The sequence below is a fragment of the Chiloscyllium plagiosum genome, chromosome 29 (genome assembly GCF_004010195.1).
Source record: "Chiloscyllium plagiosum isolate BGI_BamShark_2017 chromosome 29, ASM401019v2, whole genome shotgun sequence".
Classification (NCBI taxonomy): Eukaryota; Metazoa; Chordata; class Chondrichthyes; order Orectolobiformes; family Hemiscylliidae; genus Chiloscyllium; species Chiloscyllium plagiosum.
Window position 1 is genome coordinate 39075255 of NC_057738.1, and position 22315 is coordinate 39097569.

The window sequence follows — 22315 nt, forward strand, 5'->3', positions numbered from 1 at the left end:
TTACAAATATGGGGTAGACCATTTAGGACAGAGATGGGGAGAAACTTCTTCACCCAGAGAGTGTTGGCTGTGTGGAATGCTCTGCCCCAGAGGGCAGTGGAGGCCCAGTCTCTGGATTCATTTAAGAAAGAGTTGGATAGAGCTCTCAAAGATAGTGGAATCAAGAGTTATGGAGATAAGACAGGAAGAGGATACTGATTAGGAATGATCAGCCATGATCATATTGAATGACGGTGCAGGCTCGAAGGGCTGAATGGCCTACTCCTGCACCTATTGTCTATTGTCTATTGTCTAACCACTTGAGCATCCCTGATTTCAATCGCTTCACCTGTGATGGCTGTGCCTAAAGCTTCTGAGCTCAAAATCTCCCTCTCTAAACCTCGCTTTCTGTATGGGCCTGCAAGACCATAACCTGCACCTCGTTGATGTTTATCTGTGTTTCCACCTCGCTTTCTGTATGGGCCTGCAAGACCATAACCTGCACCTCGTTGATGTTTATCTGTGTAACGGTAGCTCAAGCAGATATGATCTGTTGAGTTGGTCATCCTGACAATGACAAGCTTATAAATGGAAACAATCCCCAGATGGGTTTTGAAGATTTCAAATGAAGGACATTTGAGTGAGGCTTTTCTATTGTGGGATTGGTTCAAGGGACAGAGATGGTTGATACATTGTCTTGGAAATAAGTGAGGTTTTCCTGCTTTAAGACTATCCTTAAAACCCACCTCTTTGACCAAGCGTTTGGTGGTATTTTTTAATAACAACTTATGTGACTCAATGTAAACTGTGTTTCATAAAGCTTTTGTGGTGTATTTTTTATTCCACTTGTGGGATGTGGATGTCACTGGTCAGTCCAGCATTTATTGTCCATCCCTAGTTGTGCTTGAGAAAGTAGGGGTGAGCTGTCTTCCTGAATCGTTGCAGCCCCCTTGTTGTGGATAGACCCACAATGCTCTTAGGAAGGGAATTCCGGGATTTTGACTCAACAACAGTGAAGGAACAGTGATATGTTTCCATGTCAGAATGGTGAGCGGCTACGAGGGGAACTTGTAGGTGGTGGTGTTCCCATGTATCTGCTGCCCTTGTCGTTCTAGATGGAAGTGGTTGTGGGTTTGGAAGGTGATGACTGAGGATCCTCGGTGAATTTCTGCAGTGTGTTTTGTAGATGGTTTGCACTGCAGGTACTGAGAGACAATGGCAGAGGGAATGGATGCATGTGGCTGTGTTGCAATCAAACAAGCTGCTTTGTCCTGGATGTTATCAAGCATCTTGAGTCTTGGAATGCTCTATTCCATGGCTTTCCAATGTGCAGGTCAGAACTGCAAATGGAGTCACGGGCTGTAATTTAGGGAGCCCAAGTCTTAAAACAGCAAAACATCTGTGGAGGTCTAAATGAGTTATAATAACTGTAACTCCCACTGCAGCCCCCGACACCACTCTCGCAGTTCGCACTGAGGGGTGGAATTAAATTCTAATCTGAAATGTGCAGTAGGAAATGCATTGGGAAGCTATGTTGAGGGTACTACATAATTGCAGGGTGCTGTTGTTGCAAATCTAGTGATTATTGTGACTAAAATCTGAAATGTTCTTTCACAGATCTGTTCCACTCAGTGTTCTATATCACCTACTCAATCAGCGGAGGACAGCTTTAAGAATATTTCCCCACTTCCTGTGAAGAGACACATCAATGATCCACAATACCTATTTGCATTCACACCTCAATAGACTTAAACCTTATGCACACTAACACTTAAGGGGTTCAGGATTGTGGAAGCTCTATCAAATATTTGACCATCTCTACCTCAGCGTAGCCTTTACCTCCAAGGCATACTGCAGCTTAACCAGCTGTTTCCAAAATAACTGGACTGATTTAACCAGGAGTTGATTTAACTCCCAAGTTATTGAAAGAAACACAATTCTGCCAGTTTGTAATTTCATGGGTGCTTTGTTAATGTTATTTATTCAATCACCTTCTTGTTTATGCATTTTACATCGAAAGGAAGACTGCTCACACCTTTATTTTCCATGTGTTTTTTTTAAGTCTTTTGCATCACGTGTGTCCTGTCTTTTCAAAAGAATTTTGTCTCGGCATTTCTATCTTTAATATACACACTTTTAAAAAAATGCTACATGAATTTTGTGTTGACAAATCTTTCAAAATTTGCCCTCACACCTATCCCAAATGTTCTAGAAACACCCACACCCTCCATCACTGATGCTTCACAGCAGCAGTTTATACTATCTATAAGATGAACTGCAGATCTTCACCAAAGATCTTTAGACAGCGCCTCCCAAACTCACAACCACTAGGACAAGGGCAGCAGATACATGGGAACACCACCTAATGCAAATTCCCCTCCAAGCCACTCATCACCCTGATTTGGAAATATATCACCATTCCTTCAGTGTCCCTGGGTCAAAATCCTGTTATTCCCTCCTTAGGTCATTGTGGGTTAACCTACAGCACATAGACTGCAATGATTCAAGAAGGCAACTCACCCCCAGGTTCTCAAGGGGCAACTAGGGACGGGGAATAACTCAAGATTAGAGTGGTGCTGGAAAAGCACAGCAGGTCAGGCAGCATCCCAGGAGCAGGAAAATTGACATTTCGGGCAGGAGCCCTTCATCAGGAGACCCGGGTAATAAATGCTGGGCCCAGCCAGCGATCCCCATGTCACTCGAGTGAACAAAAATATATAAAGCTGACACAAAGTACTTGAGCACATTTGTGGACAACAAGTAAGAATTTTTTTTTTTTAAATTTCAGAAGTTCTTCTAGACAGAGGCTGGGTTTAATGTGGACAACAGGGGACTTGCCTAATGGTCGATGGCCTGACCAACCATACACTTACCTGGTCAGCGATAACTCCAATGGAGCCCTCTATGTGGCAATACTCCCAACCTTGATGCAATTCTGTTTATTCTGAGCCCCAAGGCTCTCCACTGACCACAGCAGCGTCAGGAGTGGTTGCCGCTGCAGAGACTATAGTGGGGCCTTCCCCAGGAGTCTCAGCTGGATCCCTAGGAGGTGAGCATGGGTGGACGAGATGGGAGTCATGAGGAGGCAGCTGCCAGCCAAGGTGTGGCAAAAGAAGTCAGAAGTAAGAACAAAAGGGAGCTTCCTCCTGTTAGGCCACCTCTTCTTAATGAACAGGAGAATCGACGGTTCGGGCATAAGCCCTTCTTCAGGAATTCTGAGTCCTGAAGAAGGGCTTATGCCCGAAACGTCGATTCTCCTGTTCTTTGGATGCTGCCTGACCTGCTGCGCTTTTCTAGCAACACATTTTCAGCTCTGATCTCCAGCATCTGCAGTCCACACTTTCTCCACCTCTTCTTAATGCCCTTATTCGGCCACACAGGAGACATAAACAGTAGGAAGATGACTGTGTAAAGACCACTGACAATACAGTGTCTCGGCGGTTAGCACTGCTGCGTCACAGCGCCAGGGACCTGGGTTCAATTCCACCCTTGGGTGACCATCTGTGAAGAGTTTGCACATTGTCCTCATGTCTGCGTGGGTTTCCTCCAGGTGCTACGGTTTCCTCCCACAATCCAAACAAGTTCATGTTAAATGGGTTCGCCATGGGAAATGCAGGTTTACAGGGATAAGGTTGGGTCTGGGTGCGATGCTCTTCGGAGGGTTGGTGTGGATTCGATGGGCCAAATGGGCTGCCACCACACTGTAGGGTTTCTGTGATTCTATGAATGAGGTCTGTTGGGCAGCGTATCTCACTGGCCAATGGTGCAATCCTTGAGGATGTCATTTGGTCTGCAGGCAGTAATATCACCCTTTGACCCTCTGCGGGGAGGGTGGGGAGAGTACAATAGGGGGTATGAAAATCACTCAAGCATTTCTTTAGAAAGCACTTGGAGTAATTTAGATGGGAAGTACTCTCAGGTATCTGCCAGTGGGTTATCTCCCTGTCACCAGTTTAAAAAGCTGCTTCCTGGTGTGAGATGAGAACTAATAAAGGACAGGGCTTTTGCCCGAAAAGTCGATTTTCCTGCTCCTCAGATGCTGTCTGATCTGCTGTGCTTTTCCAGCACCACTCTAATCTTGACTCTGATCTCCAGCATCTGCAGTCCTCACTTTCACCTAATAAGAGGACAGTTGACACGAAAAGCATACATTCTCCTTCAGAACGTTCCTACAAAATGCCTTGGAAGGGTCTGTTACTCTGAACGAACTACATGGATAGAGGTTGTTGTTAACGTAGTCAGATTGACTAATGGACTAAGTGTGGGGCTGTTTAATCCCTCAAGCACGCTCTGAAAGAGAAACCAGACACATACTTGAGTTTTTTGGCTTTTTCGTCAGCACTCTGCAATTTCCTGAGTCTCATTCTCTCTCGTGGTGTCATTTTCTGCACTTCAGACTGCTCACATAATGTCTGCAGGTGGATCTTCTTCTGTCTGAGGAGAGAATGCAAAATTGTGAAAGAAATCAGCTTGTAGGCCCCTCACTTATTTGTTGATCACTATCACTCGATCTAACACAGCCTGGGGAAGCTCAATCATTCTGCTTCTTTTGGCAATTTGAGACAGGCCAACAGGGAGTGTACTGCAATCCCGGTTTAGAGCGTGACATTACAGTCAGTGACAGTTTCCAGCTTTTGATCTGTTTGATGCTGTCTACTGATAGCGCGCATCTGTGGGGGAGGCCAGATCTGATTCCACTCAAAATGTGTTATAAAACAAAAAGGTTGCATTTATATAGAACCTTCCATGACTCAGGATGTTCCAAAAGCACTTAGCAGCCAATGAAGAATTTTGAAACGTTGTTTCTGTTGTACCAAAGGAAACAAAAAAGCTAATTTGCACACAAAAAGCTCCCATAAATAGTGATGTGAGAATGCGAATAATCTGCTTTTAGTGATGTTGATGCAGGGTTACTCAGGAATTAGGCACCTCGGAGAGCTCCACAGCTGGGCTTTGAAGGCATGCTGCAGTTTCATTTACAACTTAACAGAAAGTGCTGGAAAAACTCAGCAGGCATGTCAGCATCAGTGGAGATAAAATCATTGTTAATGTTTCAATTCCGATATATTAACTCAGTTTCTCTCTCTCCACAGAAGCTGCCAGACCTGCTGAGCTTCTCCAGCAATCTCTGTGTTTGTTTCAGATCATTTAAGACAGAGGTAAGTAGGAATTTACTCGCTCAGACTGTCGTAAATCTGTGCAATTCTTTCCCACAGAGGGCTGTTGAGGCTGGATGGTTAAGTATATTCCAGGCTGAAATAAACAGATTATAATCAATGACAGGATTAACATGCATGAGGAAAAGGCAGGAAAGTGGAGTTGAGCATTATCAGATCAGTCTCATTGAATGGTGAAGCAGACTTGATGGCCCGAATAGTCTGCTCCCATTTCTTATGGTCTTATCTCCTGCAGCTGCACAATTTCACTTTTGTGATAGATGGGCTCTTAGTTGAAAGGAGGCTGAGGGGTGACCAGAACTAGAGGGACATAGGTTGAGGGTGAGATGGGGAAAGATATAAAAGAGACCTAATGGGCAACTTTATCACGCAGAGGGTGGTACGTGTATGGAATGAGCTGCCAGAGGGAGTGGTGGAGGCTGGTACAATTGCAACATTTAAGAGGCATTTGGATGGGTATATGAATAGGAAAGGTTTGGAGGGATATGGACTGGATGCTAGCAGGTGGGACTAGATTGGGTTGGGATATCTGGTCGGCATGGACAGGTTGGACCCAAGGGTCTGTTTCCCTGCTGTACATCTCTATGACTCTCTGACTCACAGTGGCCCTTGGAACCAGTAAGATGTTTTATCCTGACCCCACTTTCCTACCAAACTTCAATCCTCCAGTGCCTAAAAAATAGATGTTTTTCAGTATCACACTAAAAGGCAAAACTTTGGTAGGGCAATATTCACTCAGTATAGCACACGTACATACAAACACACACGCACATACGCATGCATACACACAACCAGACAGACACATGTGCACAGACACATGCGCATGCACACACAAACACAAACATGCATGCATGCACACATGCACACACAGACACATGCATACACACATACACGCATTTGGTCTCCAACAATCGAGAAGATCTGGGTCGAAATCCCTTTAGCAAAGGCGAGTTCAAGAAGAAATACTGCAGGAACATTAACAACATCTTCTGTTCCAAACAAAACAAATCATCAGAAGTCAGTCAATAAATAAAGTAAAATAATGGACTTGGTATCCCGAAGTGACTGCTATTAGTGGACAGCAAAAATGCTGCATAGCTAAGTTAACAATATTTCAAATAAAACTTTATACATTTTTCATCTTCTTCATTAAACTATAAAGTACCTCGAGCACTCATTATCACCAAAACCTTCAGGGAATGTTAGAAGATTTTCAAAGGGTGAAATATCAGGAAAGAAGGAAGGAAACAAAACACTTTGTTCTGCTGAAATATAGATTGCAAAGTACAAAGATGTTAACTACATTTCATTATCTGTTTGCATGTGTCAGACATGGACAAGCCACTAGGTAGGAAACACAGGTCCAGATGAGATGTGAACTTTCAGTTGTGAGAATATAAATTAAAATCAGATTTAACACAGTGTTCAATTAGGGAGTAAAGTAGGTCCCCTCTTATCTGACTAGGCTAACAGCTTTTCCCCGATTTGTCTTAATGACAACCAGCTACATGAAGAAGGTTTGTTACGTTCAGTGGTAATGAGGTTGTTATGTTTCAACTGGTGTTGCTGACAAGAGGCATGTTAATTGTGCAGTTCCCTCACCAACACTGCCAATTAAAACTACATCACTTGCAAACAATCCTTCGCTGTTACCATCCCTGCAGAGGCAAAGCAAGCAAGCCCACAGCTGTGTACTCCCTGTAACAAAATGGAGAGTTCAATATTATATTTTATTACTGGTTTTAAATAAGCAGTGTGATATGGAGATTGTCTTCTCTGAACCAATGAAGAGCTGGGAGATTACTCCAATGCGTTGGGCAGAATGTAATCCACTTTATTCTAACAGGAGATCCTCTGATTCCAACAGTTTCTACACTGCCTGCTTTGACAAATTCCAACCAGATTGTCTGTCGACTGGTTCGTGACACGACCCCCAAGAAGCAAATGTCAGGAAAAGCTGCCAGCTGATCAGAGGCTGAAAGCTGCGCATTGCTCAAAGGCAGCACCCAGTAGCTGCTGGCTTGAGGTCACAGGATCAGTGAGGGATCCACAGAGCTCTGCTGAAGGGCTAACTCTGCTTTCTCTCTTCACAGCTGACGCCAGACCTGCTGAGTATCTTATCCTCACCTACCAGCCCACCAGTCTCCTCATCCAACGCATCATCCTTAAACACTTTCACCAACTCCATCTAGACCCCACTGCCAAGAACATCTTCCCTTCCCCACCCCTCTCTGCCTTCTGCAAAGACTGTTCCCTCCGACAGTCCTTGGTTTGCACCACTCTCCCCACTAACCTCCCACCGCCTAATGCCCCACACCACCCTTCCCTGAACCCCCAGCTACCTTCCCTTGCAATCGGAAAAGATGCAAAACCTGCCGGTCCACCATCCCCCTCACCTCCATCCAGGGCCCCAAACAGTCCTTCCAGGTGAGACAGAGGTTCACCTGCCTCTCTTCCAACCTAGTTTTCTGCATCAGGTGCTCCCGATGTGGTCGGGGAGACTGAACGTAAATTTAGGGAACGGCTCACCAAGCATCACAGCCGGGTCTGCAGGGGCCGACTGGACCTCCCAGTCACTGCCCAATTTAATTCCCCTTCCCACTCCCTTTCCGACATGACCATCCTTGGCCTCCTCCATTGCCACAACGAACCACAGTGCAAATTGGAGCAACAACACCTCATCTTCCGCCTACAGCCCAGAGGACTCAACATTGAGTTCTCCAATTTCAAATAACCTCCCTCCCCATCCCCGAACTCCCTTTCCTGCCCCTCCCCCTCCCTTCCACTGCTCCCTGCCACCAACCGATCCATTTCCTCCTATTGACCAACCAAGTCGTATCCTCTACCTGTCTTCACCTATCCCCACCTCACCACCCTGCACCCGTCTCCCCCTACACCCACACCTGTCCTGAAGAAGGGTTACACTCGAAATATCGACTTCTCCACCTCCTGTTGCTGCCTGACTTGCTGTGTTCTTCCAGCCTCCTGCGTGTCTTCTTTGGATTTCAGCATCTGCAGTTTTTTTGTCTCTGCTGAGTATCTCCAGCAATTTCTGTTTGTGTTCCTTTTTGTAAGTTATTTTTGCTCTTACCGCATCGAATACTTCTTGGAGTCATAGAGTCATAGAGATGTACAGCACAAAAACAGACCCTTCGGTCCAACCCATCCATGCTGACCAAACCCTTCCTATTCATAAATCCTCTTCTTTTGTCCCATAGTCTGGACGTGGGATTTTTAGCACATGTCTTAGCATTCACATTTCAAAAGCCTTAAATTCTGCATCGGCCTTTCACGTATTGCCCAGACGTGTGCAGGAGAAGGAGAAAGAATGGAGCATCTTCTGAATCTTCTTGTTCCAGGCTTGAGTTTCCTTGCAACAATATCCTTCAGCTTCATATTTAGCTGTGTCTATCGTAATTGGTGATGATGTCAGTGGTGTGGGCCCAGTGGTGATGAGGTGGCGCCTATGAATTGCGACTCTGTCATTGGCTGGCCTGGCACAGGCAGCGGTGAGTAGAGAAGGCGTGGTAATGCGGGTGCCATTGGTGAGCTGGCCCAGGACTCTCTTTCAGTTATATCTTTTACTCTTTTTATTAGAACAAACACAAAACGTAGAACAGTAGTACAACACAGTACAGGCCTTTGATGTCCTAATCTAAGGTCAAACTAACCTGCATACACTTCATTTTACTATCATCCATGTGCCTATCCAAGAGTTGCTTACATATCTCTAATGTATCTGACTCTACTACCACCGCTGGCAGTGCATTCCACGCACCCACCACTCTCTGTGTAAAGAACCTACCTCTGACCTCTCCCCTAAACCTTCCTCCAATCACCTTAAAATTATGCCCCCTCATGATAGACATTTCAACCCTGGGAAAAAGTCTCTGGCTATCCATCCCATCATTGCCTATCATCATGTACACAGCAATCAAGTTACCTCTCGTCCTTCTTCGCTTCAATGAGAAAAGCCCTAATTCACTCAACCTTTCTTCATAAGGCATGCCCTCCAGTCTAGGCAGCACCCTGGTAAATCCCTCTGCACCCTCTCTAAAGCTTCCACATCCTTCTTATAATGAGGCAACCAGAACTGAATGCAATATTCTAAGTGTGGTCTAACCAGAGCTTTATAGAGGTGAGCGTACCCTTGCGGCTCTTAACTCAATCCCCCTGTTAATGAAAGCCAAGACACCATACACCTTCTTCACAATCCTATCAACTTGGGTGGCAGCTTTGAGGGATCTATGGATGTGGATCCCAAGATTTCTCTGTTGCTCCACACTGCCAAGAATCCTGCCTTTAACCCTGTAATCTGCATTCAAATTCGACCATACAAAATGAAACACTTCACACTTTTCCAGGTTGAACTCCATCTGCCACTTATCAGCCCAACCCTGCATCCTGTCAATGTCCCACTACAACCTACAACAGCCCTCCACACTATCCACAACTCCACCAACCTTCATATCATCGGCAAACTTACTAACCCACTCTCCCACTTTCTCATCCAAGTCATTAATAAAAATCACAAAGAGCAGAGGTCCCAGAACAGATTCCTGCGGAACACCACTGGTCACCAAGCTCCAGGCTGAATACTTTGTATCCACTACCACCCTCTGTCTTCTATGGGACAGCCAATTCTGTATCCCATGCCTCCTTACTACTGAATGAGTCTACCATTTGGAACCTTATCCAATGCCTTGCTAAAATCCATGCACACCACACCCACTACTCTACCTTCATCAATGTGTTTTGTCACATCCTCAAAGAATTCAATAAGGCTTGTGAGGCATGATCTGCACCTCACAAAGCCATGCTGACTATCTCTAATTAAGCTATGCTTTTCCAAATAATCATAAATCCTGTCTCTCAGAATCCTCTCCAATAATTTGCCCACCACCAACGTAACACTGACTGGTCTGTAATTCCCAGAGTTATCCCTATTCCCTTTCTGGAACAAGGGAATAACATTTGCCACCCTGCAATTATCTGGCACTACTTCAGTGGATAGCGGGGATGCAAAGATCATCACCAGAGATGCAACAATCTCTTCCCTGGCTTCCAATAGTATATTCTTAATCTATTCAAAATTGTGGTGACTGTTGAAGCTTTTCACTGTATTTTACTGTATTATTCTCTGTACAATGCAAGTGACAACAAATATATCATTCATCATTCATCTTTCTGACCTCAGCATCACAACTGCCACCTTCGGTTATCATTACCACTACATGGACAAACTTATCAACTTGTTCCAGTGTGATATTTGATCCGACAGCAAGGTATTTTCTCCTTGACAGAGACAGAAGGAAGCACTCTTTCCATCTGATCACCAATGACTTTCAATTGTAATTAAAGTTTACTGGAGATTGGAAAATTGCATGTCACTCGACTATTTTAGAAAGGTGAGTGAGGGAATTATAGGTCAACAGTTGACACATTGTCAGGAAATTGCTAGAATCTATCATTATGGATAAGGTGACTCAACATCTGAAGACTTTAGGCAGTGAGATGGAGCCAGCATGGGTTTTTTAACAGGTAGTTCGTGACAACTGTAATTGAATTTTTTTGAAGAGGTGAGAAAAGTAGTGGTCAGGGGAAGGCCTTTGCATGTAATTCAATAAAGTTCAGCATCAGATACTGCAGCGAGATTTGAAATGATTAGCAAATGATTAACCTTGTTCAGAAATGGACTGAGCAGCAGGAGTAGGGATAATGGACTGGTGCTCCAATTGACAGAGTGTAATGAGTATTGTCCTGCAAGGATCTGTATTCGCAGCTCAACTATTCACTGTGTTTATTATCAACTTACAGGATGAGATAGAAAGCCACATACTTAAATTTACCAGTGACACAAAGGTAGGTGGTATTGTAAGTAGTGTAAACAGAAGCATTAACTCACAAAGAGATATTGATTGATGAAGTAAATGGACAAAACTGTGGCAAATAGATTTTAAGGTAGGAGATTGCAATTTGGAGAAAAGAAAATGACACATTCTGAGCAGTGAAAAGCTGGAAACTATGTGAGTTCCAAAGTGATTTAGGGGTTCATTTTTGTAGATTTTTTAAAAATGTCATGGATAGATACAAACTGTAACTGGAAATGCTAGGGGAATGCTGGTCTTCATAAATGGAGGACCAGAATACAGGGAAGTTGAGGTCACCCCCTTGTATTACCACACGTGGATATTATATTTAGTTCTGTGCACCATGCATTAGGTAAGATATGCTGTTTTAGAGTGACTGCACCATGGATTTACTAGAATGATGGTCAAACACAAGGGTTAAAGTGCAAGGAGACAGAACACTAACTAAGCTGTAGCCCTGAACTTTAAAAGATTGAGGAGTGAATTATTCATAATTTTCAAGATATTGAGTAGAACTAACGGGGTATGGAGAAAGAAAGTATTTGTGGAAACACCAATGGTTCTGATACATTTTCCTTTTTCCTCAGCTGAGGAATCCCCTCTCTTTACAATGATAGGACGATTGCTCATATTCAAGGATGTGGGTTGTGGATTGGAAGAAATTGCAGGACCACTAGCGGAAATATTTGTATCACCTATAACCACAGGTGAAATGCCGGTGGACTGGAGAGTGGCGAATTGTGGTTTTATTTAAGGAAGGCTGTAAGGAAAAGCCTGGGAACTATAAACCTGCGAGTCTGACATCAGTGGTGGGAAAGTTGTTGGAGGTGATTCTGAAACATATTTGGAGAGGCAAGGAATGATTAGGGTTAGTCAGCATGGTTTTGTGCAGGGGCAATCATGTCTCACAAACTTGATTAAGGTTTTTGAAGGAGAAACCAAAAAAGATTGATAAGGACGGAGCGATAGACATTGTTTACATGGACTTTAGTAAAGCTTTTGATAAGGTTCTGCATGGTAGAGTCATTAAGAAAGTTGGATCACATGGGATTAAGGATGAGTTTGCAAATTGGATACAAAATTGGCTTGACAGTAGGAGACGGAGGGTGGCAGTGGAGGGTTGTTTCTCAGACTTTAGGAATGTGACCAGCAGTATTCCATAGGCATTAGTATTGGGTCCACTTTTCCTTGTCATTTATATAAACAACTTAGATGAGAATATAGGAGCCACGGTTAGTAAGTTTCTGGATGACACCAAAATTGGTAAGATAGTGCACAATGTAGAAGGGTATCTAAGATTACAAAGACATCTGGATCAATTGGGTCAATGGACTGAGGAGTGGCAGATGGACTTTAATTTGGATAAATGTGAGGTATTGCATTTTGGTAAAACAAACAAGGGCAGGACTTATACAATTAATGGTCGGGCCCTGTGCAGTGTTGTAGAACAGAGCAACCTTGGGGTTCAGGTAAATAATTCTTTGAAATTTGCATCACAGGTAGACAGGGTGGTTAAGAAGGCATTTAGCACACTTGCCTTATTGCTCAGATCTTTGATTGATTGTTCCATGTACTGAAGTACAGTGAAAAGCTTTGTTTACGAGGGATACAGGCTTTGAGTATAGGACTGGTTACATCATGTTGAGGATGTACAGGATGTTGGTGAGACCTTTTCTGGAGCACTGTGTGCAGTTCGGGTCACCCTATTATAGGAAGAACATTAATAAATTGGAGAGGGCTCAGAATAGAGTAAACAGGATGTTACAAGGAATGGAAAGTTTAAGTTTTAATAATAGGCTGGATAGGCTGGGACACTGTACACTGGAGTGTAGGAGGTTGAGGAGTGACATTATGGAAGTTTATAAACTCATGAGAGGCCTGGATAAGGTGAACAACAAGGGTCTTTTCCCTAGGTTGGGGGAGTTCAAAACTTGGGGGCATATCTTTAAGGTGAGAGGCAAAAGGTTTAAAAAGGACATGAGGGGCAACTTTTATACACAGAGAATGGTTCATGTGTGGAGCAAACTGCCGGAGATGGTGGTGGATGCAGGTACAGGTACAACATTTAAAAGACATTTGAATAAGTACATGGCTAGCAAATCTTTGGAGGGATATGTGCCAAACATGCGTAGGCGAGACTAGTTTAGTTTGGGAATACGGTCAGTGTGGACTGGTTGGACCGAAGAGTCAATGACTCTCCGAGTATTTTTGATACCTACATTGAAGAATGCAGGGCTTGGTATCACTAAAATAATAGGGCAGCGGAGGAATCTGCAATATCATTAATTTTAATTCCTTAATCAAGGAACTGCTTAAGATTTAACACTCAGTTCATGCCTGAGAGAGTATGACACCCAAATTTAGCTGACATTTTCAATCAAGTGATTAATGTTAATTTAACATTTACAATGCACAACGTCATATTGGGTCACCACAAACTACTGAGAGAACAAATTAACCCAATTACCAAATAGTCCCCCCAAAAAATGAGATTGTCAAGGGCTGAGGGCCTTCTAAGGCAGGAAGTTGATTTGAAATGAAGCCAGGATGCAAATTCACTGGAAGTCATATGGAATGTCTACTTCCCTCTGCTGCTTGTTGTGTCATAATGGAATAAGCCCATTTGGGACAAATGCTAAAGGTGGAGGATAAATGTGATGCTGAAATTAGGCGAAGGGTAGAGATAGTCAAAGGTAATTTTGTGAAGGTGAAGAGTATGTTAACAACAAGAACATTCAAGCTTTTAACAAGGAAATACTTGATATTCAAAATTAGCAGGTTCCGCAATGTGATAGTGAGTATGCATGTAATTTACTTAGCAAACTGGTTAATTGACGGAGTGAACTATGGAGGTCACTAAGTCAATTGAATTGTTCAGCATGAACAAACCCAGAACCTACGAGGCAATGCTGACTTATACTTGCTCTGGTAATTCACACGCATGTTTCTAAACAAATATTTTTCATGGTTTATGTCTGGGTGGGGAAGAGAAGTGTGAGTAAACCACAAATAGCTGGGTTAAAGCATAACTTTGAGAACCTGTCTACATGGGGGTTGGTTAGCTCGGTTGGCTGGATGGCCAGTTAGTCAGGCTAACAGCATGAATTCAATTCTCATGTTGGCTGAGAAAGATTCTCCTTCTCAATCTCTCCCCTAGCCTAAGGCTTGGTGACCTTCAGGTTAATTCACCAACAGTCGTCTCTCTCTCTCTCTAATGAAAAAGCACCCCTATGGTTTGGTAGGACTATTTTACCTTTACATGCTTAAAACATTAAGCAACATTAACTTCCATGTTCTACATGTACATTTCAGAATGGGCGTTGTTATTGGTCCAGCTTGACATTAGTATTGATTCTGCTGTCAAACTCAGACTGGCTTCGTGCTCCAACCGAGACCTCCTTTCTCACGATTATTGGACTTGGCAGTTCTTGTGGGTTTGGGAAGAAGGCAGATATTTGATCCAGGTTGATATGGATGGGAAAGTAATAAAGAAATTCCTGCAAATATTAAGTCCCTGTATGTGTTTATACTCTGCCCCTACTTGATCATTGATCCTGGTGAGTACCAAGGGCAATGGTCACTTGGCAGATTAGCTGTGAAGGGCCCCCTGGTGTGTGAATACAGATCATGAGCTACATAGGTAACCCCTTTGGGGATTATACTGCAAAATTCACTAATGTCCTTATCCTTTGTCAATATTTAGCACTTTTTCTGATCCAACTCCTGGTCTATCCAGTGGGCGTTAAGATTGACTTCAGAATCCCTGTTACAGAGATGGGAATATTTCCATTCCTAGTTGTTTTCTCAGTATCCTCCTGGAAAAGCGAGTCCATGACAAATCTCTAGATTTATTCCCATGGCTTATTTAAATCTTTAAGAACTGCCCAAAGGAATTGGTTAGAATTTGCCTGTTATTGTTGCTAAGACTCTGTCAGATGGACACATGGTGCAGAGAGGGGCAGGCAGATTAGAGGACCATCTCATGGGCCTGACCAAGGACACCATTAACAGGACTCTGCAGTGGACTATGGAAGGGGTCATATCTCATTAACCTGCTTCCTCCCTTCCACAGTTAAGTCCGCACTTGGGTGTTCTTTGGATTTTTGATTGATTTTGATTTGATTTATTATTGTCACATGCAATGAGATACAGTGAAAAATATTGTCTTGCCTGCTATCCAGATGAATCACACTGTTCATAAGTACATCAGGCTATTAGAACAGAATGCAGAATATAGTGATACTGCTACAGAGAAAAATTAACTCTAATATATGAGAGGTCTGTTCATAAGTATAGAGTATTGAGTACAGGAGTTGGAAGGTCATGTTGTGGCTGTACAGGACATTGGTTAGGCCACTGTTGGAATATTGCGTGCAATTCTGGTCTCCTTCCTATCGGAAAGATGTTGTGAAACTTGAAAGGGTTCAGAAAAGATTTACAAGGATGTTGCCAGGATTGGAGGATTTGAGCTATAGGGAGAGGCTGAACAGGCTGGGGCTGTTTTCCCTGGAGCATCGGAGGATGAGGGGTGACCCATGGTTGGGTAAATAGGCAAAGATTTTTCCCTGGGTTGGGGAGTCCAGAACTAGAGGGCATAGGCTTAGGGTGAGAGGGGAAAGATATAAAAAGGCCTACGGGACAACTTTATCACGCAGAGGGTGGTACATGTATGGAATAAGCTGCCAGAGGAAGTGGTGGAGGCTGGTACAATTGCAACATTTAAAAGGCATTTGGATGGATATATGAATAGGAAGGGTTTGGAGGGATATGGGCCAGGTGCTGGCAGATGGGACTAGATTGGGTTGGGATATCTGGTCGGCATGGACAGGTTGCACCAAAGGTGTCTGTTTCCGTGCTGTACATCTCTATGACTCTATAAGTCTGATAACAGTGGGGTAGTAGCTGTTCTTGAATCTGTTGGTATGTGATTTCAAACTTTTATTTCTTCTGCCTGACGGAAGAGGGTGGAAGAGAATAGAACCGGTGTGGCAGGGGTCTTTGATTATGTTGGCTGCTTTCCCGAGGCAGCAGGAAGTGTAGACGGAGTCAATTGATGGAAGCCTGGTTTTCATGACGGACTGGGCTACATTCACAACTCTTTGTAATTTATTGCAGTCTTGGGCAGAGCAGATGTCAGACCAACCTGTGATGCATCTGGGTATGATGCTCGTTTCAGAGCATCTATAGAAATTGGTAAGAGTCCTTGTGGACATACCAAATTTCCTTAGCCTCCTGAGGAAGTACAGTGTGCTCTCTTGCAGTGTCCAGTCTGCCTACTGCCTTATACATCTGCTGTGGGCTGCATGGGATGGAAGTGTGTCAACACCCCTCAAAATGATTTTTAAAGTAGATGTGTTTCCTTTAAAAAATTGATTTTGTTTCACAGTCACTCTTGTGGGCTGTTAATCCATAATCTGACTACTTGTTTTTCTCAAAATAGTAAAAAAAAAAGACAAAATAAACCAAAAGATACTACTAGAGTTTCTGTAGAGGCTTGTTGCATTTCATATACCATCCCTTGAACAGTTTGAAGAGAGGGGAATAATGAGGATACTCATTTCTGATAGTGATAAACTTATTAATAGAGTTAAAGAAGATCATGCTAGGTTTACATAAGGCATGGATATGTCATTCTCAATAGCTAAAGGTACAAGGATGAGGGAACACAGAGCTGTAGGGGGATATGAAGTACAGCAAGTGGTATTGACCTGGAACTCACTGCCTATCAGGGGTGACGTAAGTGATGGGCATGGAGATGATGAACGATTTGAAAAGAAAATTGAGTGGACTCTGAAGGGAATAAAGTTATAGGGCTACAAGAATAGAGCAGAGAAATGGGACTAATTGTATTGCTGTAAGGACAGCTAACAGTAACTCGATGGGATGAATAGCCTCCTTCCACACCAGGCTCTATTTAATAACTCTATGAGTCTATGAACTATATTTCATTAGGACTTTGTGTGATTGTGAAAGAGATAAATCAAAGATTTTCAGCCAAGAGCCCTAGGAAGTCACAGACTTATAACAGAGAAATGATTGGAGCATGGATTAGGGAACAAATACGAATTAATTTATGCTTGGCAACCTCAGCTCATCAACGTATATGTTTTTAGAATATGACTTCAAACCATTTGTAGTCAACTGTATGATTTATGTGGCAATTATTTATGCAAATATAATTCAACAGCTTGTGATTATAATATGCATTCTCTCCAATTAACATGTTGTGAATTCTGGTTCTAATTGCCAAGCCATTTCACACCCACAGTTCCATCTTAGTCCATCATGACCATAAATTTTACATAAATCAGATCTGAGTTTATAATTGTTAGCTACTTCCTAAATGTTGACGTCTTGCTTTGATTACAATTGTTTTAAACCATTTTATGGAGATTTATATTTTGAGATTAATTGTATAGCTTTGGCAACATGAATTTCTCAGTTCAGTTAACAGCAGAGTGCTAGAATAACGCTCACCTAATTTAAAAATACCATCTAGTATGTTGCACCATTTAACCATTGCTTAAAATATATTCAAGAATGCTCAATTCATTTATAAAGGTCCACAATTATTGGTGAACACCATTACATATGTGAAGATGATGTAGAGTTGATTAACTGGCAATGATGCTTGATTAAAAATTATTCAGGAGAAAGTTTGTCCACTTTTTATGCTTGACATAAGCCTCCTCCATATCTAACCGCCATCAACATAACCATTTACTCCCTAAGTATAAGACCATAAGCCAAGGAGCAGAAGTAGACCATTCAGCCCATCGAATCTGCTCCACCATTCAGTGAGGCCATGGCTGATAATCCTCAACTCCACTCTCCTGTCTTTTTCTCTCTAACCTTTGATTCCTTTACTGTCCCTCTCAGCCTTCAATAGACTTAACAACCCAGCCTCACCAGCCATCTGAGGTAAAGAAATTCACAGATTCACTACCCTTTCAAATAACTTTCTCCTCATCTCTGTCTTAAATGGGTGACTCCTTACTCTGAGGTTATGCCCTCTGATCATAGACACTCCTGCTAGTGAAACTAACCTCGCCGTAACCATCCTGTAAAGTCCTTAAGGTTCTTATATGTTTCTATAAGGTAATCTTTCATTTTACTAAATTTCAATGAATACAGGCCCAATCTATTCTGATTGCACTTTCTCTGATTGTACTTGTGATGTTTGAACTATCCCTAATGTGTCTCTGATTGAGCTATTAAATAAGCCCCAGTGTGTAATACATTGGCAAGCATTTGACTATTTGTAGATCTAACAAAGGGTTTCTGGGCTTTAAATGTTAACTCTTTTCTCTCTCAACAGCTGCTGCTAGACTTGTAGAGTTTTTCTAGCACTTTCTCTTTGTTTGTTTCCAATCTTGATCTTATTCTGTAAATGCACAAGTGATTATCGAAGTCTTTTTCTGTCTTGCAACCATTCCTAACATTGGTTTATATGGAATCCTTCAATATGCAATGCAACAATTTATTTTTCTTCAGGAACTGTGAATGTTACCAGTATTGGTTGCTCATCAATTATTGTCCTTGAGAACATGGTGGTTAGTCACTTTCTTACATTCCCTGAAGTGTGTGTGGTGTGGGTATAACCATAGCGCTGATAAAGAGAGATCCAGTTTCTTGATGCAGCAACACTGAAGGAACGGTATTATATTTGCAAATCAGGATGGTGAGTGGCTTGGAGGGCAGCCAGCATGTGATAGTGTTCTCATGTGTCTGCTTCTTATCTCCTTCAAGGTGGTAGAGGTCGTTTGTTTTGGAGGTACTGTCCATGAAACCTTGTTGTATTGCATTTAGTGTAGAAGGTACATACTGCATGTCAATGGTGGAGGGAGTGAATGTTTCAGCTAGTGGATAGGACATTGATCAAGTGGCTGTTTTGTTTTAGATGGTGTCAAGTTATTTATATGTTACTGGAGATCCACTCACTGGGACAACTGAAGAGTACTCCATTGCACTCCTGACTTGTACCTTGTAGAACAGGCTTTGAGGAGTCCCAGAATGGAATCTGAACCCAGAGTGGAATCAAATACAAGGGGAAGACCAAAGAGATCAAAGGGTATGGAGAGAAAGCGGGATCGAGGGCTGATTTGGATCATACAGAACGGCAGAGCAGGCTTGAAGGGCTGAAGGCCTACTGCTGCTCCAATTTTCTATGTTAAACAACTAGAACACTCAATTAGCAATGTGACACCTGCATAAAGTGTTAGTTGTTTCAATACTGTTCTGTTTCTGTGAAGATTCTGTTCCCTCCTGTTAGTGTACTGTATAGATTCATGGGACTAAAAATATCACACTTCCCAATCTACATCACAAAGCAATTTGTAAACAGTTACAAATAAAAACAGGAAGTGCTGGAGAAACTCAGCATGTCTGGCAGCATTAATGGAGAGAGAAACAGAATTGATGAAGGAGAGTCATATCAGACTAGAAATGGAGTGACGGATGCCAGATCTGCTGAATTTCTCCAGCGCTTTCTGTTTCTATTCCAGATTTCCAGCATTCGCAGAACATTGCTTCTGTTTTGGCAAGGATTACATCCCCTCTTGCCAAAAATAGTTATTTACTGAAAACTGAATTTATAAACCTTTTCCTGAGTGTCAAACCAAAAAAAAACTCTTGATTTGTTCATTGGTAAAGAGAAAGTCTAAGAAATTTAATTATTTTTCATCAAAGCAAATGTAATAATTAAAAAAAAATAATGAAGGTTTTCTTTCTTGCTGAGGACTGATAAGGAGCTGGTCTCAATTTCAACTTCAAGCATCAGTCTGGGACAATTAGGGTGAGCTGGTGGTGTAGTGATAGTATCACTACAGTAGTAATCCCGAGACCCAGCCTAATGTCCTGGAGGGTGTGAGTGTGAGTTCAGATCCCACCAGACATAGACTCCAGAGCTAAGCTACTGTTCTTGTTCTCTGAAATGGCAAAACAAATAATTTAGTTCAAAGGCAATTAGGAATAGGCAATAAATGCGGGCCTTGACACTAACACTAGACCAGGTCGTTGAGTAAATTTAAGAGAGAGTTAGATAGGTTCTTGATTGTCAAAAGGACAAAGGGTTACAGGGAGAATGAGGTTGAGAAATTTATCAGCCATGATTGAATGTCGGAGCAGACTTGATGGGCTGAATGGCCTAATTTCTGCTCCTATGTCTTATGGGCTAACACCAACAATGAAACAATCAAGAGGGTCAAATGTGTTCAGAAGAATGTATGGTGTGCATAGGTTGCAGTAATGCCAGCTTTAACATATCTGTAAGATTGGGGCTATGCCAACTAATTATTTGGCTGAAAGGTGGATTTAAAGCAGAACATCATTCAACAACATAGAACATAGAACATTACAGCTCAGTACAGGCCCTTCGGCCCTCGATGTTGCACTGACCTGTCATACCAATCTGAATCCCATCTAACCTACACTATTCCAAGTACATCCAACTTATGTTCATACAATACCTTTCTGTAAATAAAGCATCTCAAGGTGCCTTAAAACAAAAGAGGAGAGTGAGGCCATGTGTGGAGATATAAGGAGATGACTAAATATTTGGTCAATGTATTAGGTTGAAGACAGAGTTAAAAAAAGAGATGAGGGAATTCCAGTTTAGAGTCTGGGTGGCTGAAGGTAAGGTCTCCACTGATGCAGTGCTTAGAATCAGAGATACTCATGAGGCCAGAACTGGACAGTGACAAAAATTTGAAAGAGATGATCAATCATGTCAAAGCCTGCAGGCCAGTCAGGAAAGGCAAGGAGGATAAGCCTGCCTTTGTCACAGTCACATAGGGTGCTATTTGGGACTTTGGTAAGAGCCATTTCAGTGCCAATATATTAGCCATGATCTTACTCATAGGCCACAAAGGGCTGAATGGCCTCCTGCTGCTCCTATTTCTTATGTTCCCATGTGCCTCAAGTAGAAAATAATGGTCACTGCCCCTCTCCATTCAGCCTCAGGAATAACACCTGGAGAATGGATGTCAAAATATTCTAAATGTCGTTATCTCTTTGGTGAATAGAAAGTAGAAATACCACGGTCAAAGTAAATGTACTACCAAGAAATGAACAATTGGTACTGTTATCCCCGGAACTCAGGTACAAAGATCAATGTTTTACAAAATTCAGTTGTGGAGCAAATCTCCACCTTGTTAAATTAACCATCACTTTATTTTGAGTATTTGCCTCCAAGCAATAGGTGAGTGAATAGCCACCTAATGGAAGACATCCTCAGAGGGTAGGGATTTAATGTGGTTTTTAGTTGGGTGAGCTGTGACTCAATTGCTATCACTCTTGCCTCTGTATTAGAAAGCTGTGGAATCAAGACCCATTCCACAAAAATTAACTGGAACTCCCCCTGCTGGGAGAATGTAGCACAGCCGGAGCGGCCTTCTCTCAAATGAGGCATTTACTTGAGGCCTTCAGGTGGATTAAAGGTCCTGTCTCTTTATGAAGTTTTGCTTGATGCCTTGGCCAATATTTATCCATAGATTATCTGGTCATTACCACACTTTGCTGTGTATGGGATTAGATTAGATTAGATTACTTACAGTATGGAAACAGGCCCTTCAGCCCAACAAGTCCACACTGCCCCGCCGAAGCGCAACCCACCCATACCCCTACATTTACCCCTTACCCCACCCAGACACGGGGAGAACGTGCAAACTCCACACAGTCAGTCGCCTGAGGCGGGAATTGAACCCGGGTCTCAGGTGCTGTGAGGCAGCAGTGCTAACCACTGTGCCACCGTGCCGCTTGCTGTACGCAAATTGGCTGCAGTGCACCCTGCAAGAACTTCATTGGCTGTCAAACACTTTAGGACTTGTTATTTCTCAGTACTTTTCAGAATGCCCTGAGGATGTAAAAGATGCTGTATAAATGTAAGTCTTTCTTGACCTCCATTCTGAAGAGTGCTAAGTATTGCCACATCAGATTAATGCTTTTGAGAGTTAGCACTAATTTTGTCAATTAGAGTACATCAGCCTCAGGGTAACAGTCCCTGGTTCAGAATAACACAAATCCCATTGCTGCTGTCACATTCATTGACACTGAATGAAGGGCGGTATTGTAAAGTAGGATGCTGATCCGAAACAAGAACAGACATCCCCATAAATCACAAGATTTAAGGACGTGAATTCTGTTTGTAAAACATATAAACCAAAGAGTAGTTTAGGTCTACATTGATTCTGAATCTCCATTGAGCCTGCTGGCGGGATGCACACTCCGAGAGTCACTGTTTTGGATGTGAAACGTTTTCTGTAATTACTCTCAACTGCCCACGTTCATTAA

At 42.6% G+C, this 22315-nt stretch overlaps 1 protein-coding gene across 4 annotated transcripts in view; it reads right to left on the minus strand.

The window, feature by feature from the left end:
* nek11 (NIMA-related kinase 11) overlaps nt 1-22315 on the minus strand; it is a 292808-nt gene that overhangs the window by 137025 nt on the left and 133468 nt on the right. For all 4 annotated transcript variants that reach the window (XM_043719596.1, XM_043719594.1, XM_043719598.1 and 1 more), the window contains one exon: nt 4294-4413. In XM_043719596.1, coding sequence (XP_043575531.1) covers nt 4294-4413 — 120 coding nt within the window. The remainder of the gene's footprint in view (nt 1-4293; nt 4414-22315) is intronic.